The sequence below is a fragment of the Chiloscyllium punctatum genome, chromosome 1 (genome assembly GCF_047496795.1).
Source record: "Chiloscyllium punctatum isolate Juve2018m chromosome 1, sChiPun1.3, whole genome shotgun sequence".
In the NCBI taxonomy this organism is placed as follows: Eukaryota; Metazoa; Chordata; class Chondrichthyes; order Orectolobiformes; family Hemiscylliidae; genus Chiloscyllium; species Chiloscyllium punctatum.
The window spans coordinates 97,070,523-97,082,090 of record NC_092739.1 but is presented as its reverse complement, the minus strand read 5'-3'; the positions used below and the strand labels follow the sequence as shown (position 1 = coordinate 97,082,090).

Genomic DNA, 11,568 nt, shown 5'->3' with positions numbered 1-11,568 from the left:
ACGGAATGTGACATAAAAGGTTGAGAAAGCAGCAAAAGCAGTTTTTGGGATCCTTGACTTTATAAATAGAGGCAGTGTGTAAAAGCAAGGAAGTGATTCTACACCTCTACAAATCAATGGTCAGAACACATTTGGAGCACTGTGTTCAGTTCTGGGCATTTTATTTAAGGAAGGATGTTAAAGCCTGGAGACAGTTCAGAGGAGATTTACGAGAATGATACTAGGAATGAGGAGTGTTGTTTACAAGGAAAGATTAGAGAGATTAGATTTAATTGTCCTTTCAGTAGAGAAGATTAAGAAGTGACTTTATTGAGCTGTTCAAAATTATGAACAATTTTGACAGAGTAAAGAAGGATATTCTGTTTCCATTAGTTGGTATGTTAGTAACTAGGCATCACAATTTCAAGAGAAATCAGAGTTAACGTTTCTAGTCCGGTGACCCTTGCTCAGAACCAAAATGTTAACTGATTTCTCACAGATGCTACCAGACCTGCTCAGTTTTTCCAGCAATTTGTTTTTGTTTCTGACACATAGCATCTGCACTTCTATATGTTTGTAAATCACAATTTGAAGATTGTCTAGAGTGAGAAGAAATTCCTTTCCTCAGAATTGTTAAAACTTGGAATGTACTGCATGGGAGAGCGGTGAAGGCAGACTTCATCAGACATTTCCAAAAGAGAGCTGGATATATATTTGGAAGTGATGAAGTTAGAAAGTTACGGAAATAGAGCTGGAGATGGGACTAGCTGGGTAGCTCTTTTGGGAGCTGGTACAGATAAGATGGGTCAAATGGCCTTTTACTGTACTGTACTGTAAAATTCGACAATACTGTTTCAGCTTCAAATGGAGTAGTGTATCCTATTTTGGTCCCACTTTAGGAAGGATGTGAAGGCTTTATAGAGAATGAAAAATGGATTTATTGGATTGTTTCTAGGGTTGGAGGACTTCAGCCAAATGTGTGGTGTTAAAAATAAGACAGTGGAGTGGGATTAGCAGAGATGGTCCTGCAGAGAGCTACCACAACTTCAATGGACCAAATGCCTTAGTTAGTGTTGCAGCTGTTTTAACAGTTCTACAGAAAAGAAAGAGTTTCCACAAACATCCAAACCCAAGCTTACGATATTTAACTGGCCAAACATACTTTTCCATCTTTGGTTATTAAGTAGAACATTTTATCCAAGCCCAAACACTATCTGGAGAGGCATTCACTGAAAAAAAACCTTGAACTTACAGAGAATGTTTTATTTAAAAATAATGAATAGAAGTTGATTATAAAGATGATTAAATTTCATTACTCAAAGCTGAAAAATCAATTTGATAGCTGCAAAAGTTTGAATGATTTATTGCCTCATGTATTTAAAACAAATGCAACATTTAGCTACCTGCATTTTTATACACGATATAGTCCTACTTACTGCTACAAAATTCTTGAAAAGCAAATCAACAAAATAGTACATTTACATTATCCCCAAAGTAGCACATTATCATATTAAGCATGCATTATGTTAAAGTACAAGCCTTTTAGGAACTGATTGCATATTATATTCAGCCTCAAAAGAATGAAAGAGAACCACTCTGCCCATTTAATAAAAAAGTTGGGCTTCAAAGAAATGAAAGAAATTTATTTATATTATTCCAGTGCGTGTTGAGCTTAAACATAAATGTTTAATGAAATGTTTGACCATTTCTAGGCAGCAAATTGTATGGAATAGGTAATCCCTTACGACGTAGTATGTAACAATTTCATCCAAAAATCTCAATTCTCAGGCTACAGGTCTTTCAAGTTAATGGACTAATAATCAGAACAATGTAACACTTTCAGCTTTAGACTTTTGAAGGCAAGAAATATACAGGGAACAAAACAAAAATTATTGAGCAGAGGAATCGCAAGAAAACTTGAGAAAAGAGCTTCATTTTGGATTCAAACTTACAAGGAAAGTTTAAATCTTCCATTGCTAACCACAGCTTTGGCTGTCCAGCAATAATTTCAAAAATATTTTACTGTACAATATACAAGTGCAATGGCAACCCAAAGAACTTGCATCAATTGCTGCACAGAATTAGCCCCATAATTTGTGGTCTTAATTACCAGAAAGATTAAAATCTGACTAAATGCCACTATTATGATAAAGGCAATTCCAAAAAATAAACTCCACACCATACATATCACAACTGCAACTAGACTTGATGAAATTGGATTACAATGCTGCCTTGGATACAAAATGTCATTAGCATATTAACTTTCAGATCAGAGACCATCAGCTCAAAGTTGATCTTATGCTATTAGAAAACAGACAAGGAAAAAAGAAATCCTTTAGAAGTAGAAAGAACTTTAATCATGAGGACAGTAAAGCAGATGTTTTATAGTGTTAGTGCAGCAGGTAATGTGATTAAATATAGTTTACACTGAGAAAAGAGAAATAGCTCAATTGATTAGAACATCGTAATGTGCTGTAACACTAATTACACTCTATATTTAAGTGGCATACATCCTTTAAAATTGTGCATGATAAATCTACATTCAAACTTCCGTATTAAATCTTCAACATCCCATATTGTTATCTTTATAACAATATCCTAATATATATAGGTGTATGTATATGTATATATTATATATGTACAGGTAATGGTTTTGCCATTACAAATTCTGCAAATATAGTAGCAAGAGATTTAAAAATGCTGCCACATCCTGATTTAGAAGAACTTAGAATACTGCATTCCACTGAACAAAAAAGCTCACTGCTCCAGTGTTATGCTTCACATTTTACATGTGTGGTTTATGCAGGACCTACACTATTTTTGCAACCATCCCAAATAAGTGAGATGGATACATTTAACACTATACAAATTAGAAAAATAGGTTTTAAGGTATATAGCTGTAGTAGTGTAAATTTTATATTTTCCCCTTACTCATTACCTGGTCAAAAAAAGTTGTAGTGTTTTTTCCCCCTCTAAAATTCACAGGTGCTAACATCTAGATTGATAGTTATTTTTACTGAGTTTTATTTTTCAAATAAAAATAATCATATTAAGATTGTAACAATGCTGCCAAGTATGGTTAAGGAAATTGGATATCAAGATGGGTACATCATATTCATCATTATTAAAGCCTATTATGACAACTGCAATCAAATTCATTTTGTGCCTTCTTAGTCAAGTTGTTCCTTCTTTAAAAAAAGTTTCAAAACTATTTAGAAGAATTATTTGGAATCAGATATAACAGAATTAGGAATTATGAACTCATTAAACACTGCAGCACTCTCATTTAAAGCAACTCCATATAATGACTTCATAATAGTTATAATTATAAAATTAAAAATGTCAAAGTCAAATACATTGCATTACAATACTGAGAGAATGTGCTGGCAAATTATTAACAGTCAGGGGAATTCAGGGAGGCATGGTGGCACAGTGATTAGCACTGCTGCCTCACAGCGCCAGAGACCTGGGTTCAATTCCCGACTCAGGCGACTGACTGTGTGGAGTTTGCACATTCTCCCAGTGTCTGCGTGGGCTTCCTCCGGGTTCCCCCCACAGTCCAAAGATGTGCAGGTTAGGTGAATTGGTCATGCTAAATTGCCCATAGTGTTAGGTAAAGGGGTAAATGTTGGGGAATGGGTGGGTTGCGCTTTGGCGGGTCGGTGTGGACTTGTTGGGCCGAAGGGCCTGTTTCCACACTGTAAGTAATCTAATCTAATTTAATTTTTAAAAAAATCCAAAACTCATCTAACCTAATCCTGAAATAATGTAATCAAAATCCAACATGGTATGCAGTATTTTTTTTTAAAACGTCTACATTAGATTAATTTTATGCACCTCCCTCCCCGGCCTATAAAGGCATAACCCCAGTCAGCTGTCTGTTACCCTTTGCTATATGGGTGTCTTATAAGTACAAGAATGACTGCTTTATTTCTGTGCACAAGTTTAACATCTGAGTGGATATAGAAGTAGATAATAATGCAAATTATTCTCAAAAACTGCTATCAACAACTTTGCAAACAAAATATTTACAACAGTATTTTGATACAATTTTCTGAGGAAGCCATGATATTACCACGGATGTCACAGTACACGTGCTTCTTTAGGTCTACTTAGGATGGTTGCAAACACTAAACAGCAGTTCATAATTTTGACAAGTAGCTTGTGAAATAAAAGCTGTTTTATCATAAACACCAGGAAAAAAAGAGTAGATTTCTATTTTGACTGAGGCATATAACTGTTATGTTTCACAGCCTGAGGCATATAACTTTGCTGATCAGTCTCCAGACCTGCTCTAAATCCTAAAAACTCCAGTTTGACCACAGTTTGATTATTACTGCTTTGGAACGAGTCCACTGCTGGACAGAATCCCTCCAAGTCTGAAGTCTGATCTGAAACTTCCATTTGATTTAGTCTGAGTGAATTATCTTCATTTGTATCACCCAAGATTTCTGCTCCATTTGGATGTGGCTCATTCAAATTTGTCTCCTCAATCCTGGCATGCTGTTTAAAATACAGTCTTTTTACTTCTGAACTGCAGCTTCCAAAATTTCCATATGTATGTTCATCAGCCTTTTCTTCATTTTCTAATAAAGGCTGTGTTGATTCTGATCTTGTAAAAGCCTGTGCTGATGGTTGCTGACACCTGTAACCAGGGCTGCTCACTAATACAGTTGAATACTGGACTGTGCTTGTAGTATTCTGTGCAGACTCACTATCACTATCCGAAACACTTTGTCGAGGGGATGACATGCATGAAGAGCCTCCAATGCCACTGCTGTGCTCTTCTGATGTACTCTTCTCCTTCTTTAATGACGTCAATTGCTTGATTTCATCTTCATTAGATAGATATTTCTCCTCATCAACATCAGCTTCAACAATTGTAACATCAGATATAAAGCCATCTGAATTCATAGATTCCTTTGGTCCTAGGTTGTTCTGTTGAGAAAATATATTTTGTGTGATGGGCATGTATAATCTAAATGCAATAAAGTTAAGCAACAAAAATTAAGGTTCTTAGAATCATTGAATAATAACTCTTACAATATATGATTTGGGGAGATGCCGGTGTTGGACTGGGGTGTACAAAGTTAAAAATCACATAATACCAGGTTATAGTCCAACAGGTTTAATTGGAAGCACACTAGCTTTCGGAGCGACGCTCCTTCATCAGGTGATAGAGACCTATCACCTGATGAAGGAGCGTCGCTCCGAAAGCTAGTGTCCTTACAATATAGACGGAAGGCATTTGACTTATTATGTCTGTCCCAGCACCCAAAAGAGCAACCCAGCTACTCCCACTCTCCAGCCCTCTCTCTGTAGCCCTCTAATTTTTTTCACTTTCAATATATAGCCAGCTTTTTTCAAACCTTCTATGGAACCCACATCTACCACTCCCTCAGGCAGCACATTCCAAATCCTAACAACTGAGCCAAGAAGTTTTTCCTCAGCTCATTCTTACTGACAACCTTGAAATTGTGATGCCTATTTATTGACATACCAATGAGTGGAAACCAAATATCTTCCTTAAGCCTATCAAAACTGCTCATAATTGTGAGCACCAAATTAAGGTCATCTTTTAATCTTCTCTGCTCCAAGGAGAATAACCCTAATGTCTCTAATCTTTCCAAGTATCTGAAATTCTTCATTCCTGATATAATTCTAATAAATCTCTTTCGAACTGTCTCCACAGCATCCTTGCTTGAATAAGGGGTCCAGAATTGAACACAGTACTCCAAATGTGGTCTGACCAATGATTTGTAGAGGTGTAGCATCACTCCATCGCTTGTATACTCTATGCCTCTACACATAAATGCAAGGATCCTCCTATAAGCCTACTTAATTCTTGGCAGTGTGGAGGAACAGAGGGATCTGGGTGTGCAAGCTCATAGATCCCTCAAAGTTGCCACCCAAGTGAACAGAGTTGCTCAGAAAGCATATGGTGTTTTGGCTTTCATTAACAGGGGGATTAAGTTTAAGAGCCGCGAGGTTTTGCTGCAGCTCTACAAGTCCCTGGTGAGACCACACTTGGAATATTGTGTCCAGTTCTGGTCACCCTACTATAGGAAAGATACAGAGGCTTTGGAGTGGGTGCAAAGAAGGTTTACCAGGACGCTGCCTGGATTGGAGGGCTTGCTTTATGAAGAAAGGTTGAATAAGCTCGGACTTTTCTCTCTGGAGAGAAGGAAGGAGGGAGGAGACTTTTCCCCCAGGGCAGGATTGACTTGTACGAGAAGTCATAGTTTGAAGATATTAGGAGGAAGGTATAAAGGAGACGTCAGAGGTAGGTTCTTTACGCAGAGAGTTGTGAATGCATGGAATGTGTTGCCAGCTGTGGTGGTGGAAGCAGAGTCATTAGGGACATTTAAGCGACTGCTGGATATGCACATGGATAGCAGTGAGTAGAGGGGTGCGGAGGTTAAGTTACTATATTTTACATTAGGATTAAATCTCGGCACAACATTATGGGCCAAAGGGCCTGTTCTGTGCTGTACTTTTCTATGTTAATAAGTGTATCAACTTGCCAATGCACTTTCAAAGAAACATGCGCATGAACCCAGAGGTCCCTCTCCTCCTGTACTCCCCTCAATGTTGTGTCATTGAGCCTGTCTTGTCTCTCCGTGTTTCTTCTACCAAAATGCATTACCTCACTTTTCTCTGATTGAAATTCATCTGCTAGCTGTCTGCCCACTTGACCAACTTTTCAATGTCTCTCTGAATTCTTATCAAATGACCAGCGAGACTGCATTTCATTAACACTCCAAAACCAAAGACATAAACTACATCTTTAAGGTGATTCAGAGCTTTTCACAGCCAAATAATTATAGTCATAGAGATCTATTGCACAGGAAAAGGTCCTTCGGCTCATCACATCTATGCTGGTCAAAAGGAGCCACCATACTTTTATAATTACATTTTCCAGCACTTGGTCCTCAGCCTTTTATGCCTTGGCATCACAGATGCACAACTAAATACATTTTATAAGAGTTTCTACCTCTACCATTCTTACAGGCAGCGTTCCAGATTCTCACCACCCTCAGAATCAAAAGATTTTCCTCACATCCCCTACACCCCTGACTGGTCCCTCCACCTTCCTGTCTATCCTGTGCATGCCCCTCAATCATGACCCACTTCAGCCTCCTTTGTTCAAGGAAAACAACCTGAGTCTACTGAATCTGTTTTCATAATTAAAACTCCCCAATCTAGGCACTACTCTGGTAAATCTCACGCTCTTTCCACTGATCATTTGACTAGCCTATCTATAACCTTCTATAGTTTAAGGCTATCCCCATGACAATCACCACCCCACATGTCACCCACAAACCTGATCAACCCTTCTACATTCACAATGAGCAAAGAACAAAGTCTGAATCATTTATATACACCACAAATAGCAAGGGGCCTCAACACTGATCCCTGTGGGATCCCACTTGACACAATCACAAAAACACTTCTCGACCATCACACACTGCCTCCTGGATTCAATTAACAAATTTCCTTGGATCCCATGGGTCTTGCCTTCACTATCAGTGTCCCATGTGGGACCTTATCCAATGCCTTGCTGAGTTTAACTCAGTCAAATATATTGCGCTCACCTCCACATCTTGTCACCTGTTCGAAAAACTCAGTCAGTCATGACCTCCCCTTAACAAAACCATGCTGACTATTCTTGATTAATCCCTGCCTCTTCAAGCACAGATTAATGCCATCCTCAAAACGGTTTTCAAAACTTTGCCCACCATGGAGGTTAGACTGGCTGGGCTGTATTTTCCAGACTTATTTCTTCCTCCCTTCTTGAATAGCCACACCACATTGATCACCCTCCAGTCCTCTGGCACTTCTATGGCCAGAGAGAATCATAGAATCCCTAGAGTGTGGTCAAATGGCCTGCTTCCAATCAGTTCCATATCGACCCTCTAAAGAGTACCGCATCCAGACCCACCCCTACTCATGTAACCCTGCCGATTCACCCTAACCTGCACATCTTTGGTCTGTGGGAGGAAACTGGAGCACCCAGTGGAAATCCAAGCAAACATGGGGAGAACGTATAAGCTCCAGAGAGACAACCATCTCAGGGTGGAATTGAACCCAGATCCCGAGCGCTGTGAGGCAGCAGTGCTAACCACTGAGCCACTGTGTCACTCCAAAGAAAGGAACTGAAAATTATTGCCAGTGCTTCTGCTATTTCCTTCCTGGTCTCACTCAACAGCCTGGGATACATCTCAGAGGCCTGGAGATTTATCTACTTTTAAGACCATTCAGAACCTTCTCTCTGACTATGTTAATTTCTTTAAATTATCTCACAGTCCTTCCCCCTGATTTCTATATCCACCATCATCCCTCTTCCACTCGTGAACACTTAGAACAATACTGCACAGAACAGGCCCTTCGGCCCATGATGTTGTGCCGAACATTTATCCCAGCTTAAGCACCCATCCATGTACCTATCCAATTGCCGCTTAAAGGTCACCAATGATTCTGACTCTGCCACTCCCACAGGCAGCGCATTCCATGCCCCCACCACTCTCTGGGTAAAGAACCTACCCCTGACATTCCCCCTATACCTTCCACCCTTCACCTTAAATTTATGTCCCCTTGTAACACTCTGTTGTACCCGGGGGAAAAAGTTTCTGACTGTCTACTCTATCTATTCCTCTGATCATCTTATAAACCTCTATCAAGTCACCCCTCATCCTTCGCCGCTCCAATGAGAAAAGGCCTAGCACTCTCAACCTATCCTCGTATGACCTACTCTCCATTCCAGGCAACATCCTGGTAAATCTTCTCTGCACCCTCTCCAAAGCTTCCAAATCTTTCCTAAAGTGAGGCGACCAGAACTGCACACAGCACTCCAAATGTGGCCTAACCAAGGTCCTGTACAGCTGCAACATCACTTCACGACTCTTGAATTCAATCCCTCTGCTAATGAACGCTAATACACCATAGGCCTCCTTACAAGCTCTATCCACCTGAGTGGCAACTTTCAAAGATCTATGAACATAGACCCCAAGATCCCTCTGTTCCTCCACCTGACCAAGAACCCTACCATTAACCCTGTATTCCGCATTCTATTTGTCCTTCCAAAATGGACAACCACACACTTGACAGGGTTGAACTCCATCTGCCACTCCTCAGCCCAGCTCTGCATCATATCTAAGTCCCTTTGCAGCCGACAACAGCCCTCCTCACTATCCACAACTCCACCAATCTTCGTATCATCTGCAAATTTACTGACCCACCCTTCGACTCCCTCTTCCAAGTCATTAATAAAAATTACAAACAGCAGAGGACCCAGAACTGATCCCTGCGGAACTCCACTTGTAACTGGGCTCCAGGCTGAATATTTACTATCTACCACCACTCTCTGACTTCGACCGGTTAGCCAGTTTTCTATCCAACTGGCCAAATTTCCCTCTATCCCATGCCTCCTGACTTTCTGCATGAGCCTACTTTGGGGAACCTTATCAAATGCCTTATTAAAATCCATGTACACTTCATCCACGTGCTTGGTCACCTCCTCAAAGAATTCAATAAGACTTGTAAGGCAAGACCTACCCCTCACAAATCTGTGCTGGCTGTCCCTAATCAAGCAGTGTCTTTCCAGATACTCACAAATCCTATCCCTCAGTACCCTTTCCATTACTTTGCCTACAACCGAAGTAAGACTTATTCAAAGTATTCACTTAGAACCCTATTTATATCCACTGGCTCCACATACAAATTACCACTGTGGTGTTGTGGTTCTGTTTCCCAGAGCTGGGAATTTGTGTTGCAAACGTTTCGTCCCCTGTCTAGGTGACATCCTCAGTGCCTGGGAGCCTCCTGTGAAGCGCTTCTGTGATGTTTCCTCTGGCATTTATAGTGGCCTGTCGCTGCCACTTCCGGTTGTCAGTTCGAGCTGTCCGCTGCAGTGGCTGGTATATTGGGTCCTGGTCGATGTGTTTGTTGATAGAATTTGTGGATGAGTGCCATGCCTCTAGGAATTCCCTGGCTGTTCTCTGTTTGGCCTGCCCTTGCAAGGACTGCACAACACACGACATAGGACAAACAGGAAGACAGCTAACGACCCGCATCCATGAACACCAACTAGCCACATAACGACACGACCAGCTATCCTTAGTAGCCACACACGCAGACGACAAGCAACATGAATTTGACTGGGACAACACTACTATTATAGGGCAAGCCTAACAGAGAACAGCCAGGGAATTCCTAGAGGCATAGCACTCATTCACAGATTCTATCAACAAACACATTGACCTGGACCCAATATACCGGCCACTGCAGCGGACAGCTGGAACTGACAACCGGAAGCGGCAGAAACAAGCCACTACAAATGCTGGAGGAAAGATCACAGAAGCGCTTCACAGGAGGCTCCCAAGCACTGAGGATGTCACCTAGACAGGGGACGAAACGTTTGCAACACAAATTCCCAGCTCGGCGAACAGAACCACAACAATGAGCACCCGAGCTACGAATCTTCTCCTAAACTTTGTACCACTGTGGTCCTTAATGGGCCCTACTCTTTTTCCCTACTTATCCTTTACCTCAATATCCTTGTAATTTCCTTTATTTTATCTTCCATTATTCTTTCACATCCCCTTCTTGCTTTTCTAATTTCCATTTTAAATTCACCTTTGCACATTCTGCACTCCTCTAGGGCTTTTGGACCTTCTGTATTTGCCATAAGCCTTCCCTTTTCTCTTAGTTTAATCTTGTATATTCCTTGATATCCAGGGTTTGCTGCATTTATTGGTTATACCCCTTATCTTTATTGGAACATGTTGGCTCTGCACACTCCCTAATTCCTTCTTGAATGCATTCCACTTCTTAGACAAAATGTACCAAAAGTATCTGTTCCCAATCCATTCTGGCCAAATCATATCTGATCTTATTAAAACTGACCTTTACCCCATTTAGAACTTTGACTTCAGCCTCATCCTTGTCCTTTTCCATCACAAATCTTAAATCTAATGGAGTTATGATTGCTGTCTGCAAACTGCTCCCCCCCACTGATATTTCTGCCATGTGCCCAGCTTAATTACCTAAAATTAAGTCCTTCTCTTATGGGGCCTTCTACATACTAGTTTAAAAAAGCTCAGAAGCGCTTTTCAAACCTTTCACAATATGAGTACCCCAGCTAATATTGGGTAAATTAAAATCCCTTAATGTCACTAATATTTAATACATTTCCCTCCCCATCCATCTCAAAATCAAACTAGCCCAGAACCTCTGGGCTTTAAACTCTCACTCTTGCACCCTCTCTCTAATCACACAATCTGGATTAATATTCTACTTCTATACTTGCTAGCATTTGCCATCAGAAGTAATCTAGAGGTTATATCGTTTGGGTTTGTTTTTTAATCTACTTCCTAGCAACCTAAATTCTGCTTTCAGGACTTTGTCCATTTTTCCACCTGCTGTTGGTATTAGTATGTACCACTATTGCTGTCTAGTTGCCCATCTCCTGTCAGAATGACTTGCAGCCAGTGATATCCTTGATTATGGCAGGATGACCAGGGAGGCAACATGCTATCCTGGGGTCACTTCTGCACCAGCAGAAATGCCTCTATTTACCTTATAATCAAA

The 11,568-nt window shown here is 40.5% G+C and overlaps 1 protein-coding gene across 4 annotated transcripts in view; it reads right to left on the bottom strand.

Annotated features, from left to right (window-relative positions):
- Nucleotides 1–1,322: 1,322 nt before the first annotated feature.
- The window catches only part of il6st (interleukin 6 cytokine family signal transduce), an 88,496-nt gene continuing 78,250 nt past the window's right edge, over nucleotides 1,323–11,568 (bottom strand). For all 4 annotated transcript variants that reach the window (XM_072571340.1, XM_072571323.1, XM_072571332.1 and 1 more), the window contains one exon: nucleotides 1,323–4,917. In XM_072571340.1, the coding sequence (XP_072427441.1) occupies nucleotides 4,195–4,917 (723 nt within the window). In that variant the 3' untranslated portion in view covers nucleotides 1,323–4,194. The remainder of the gene's footprint in view (nucleotides 4,918–11,568) is intronic.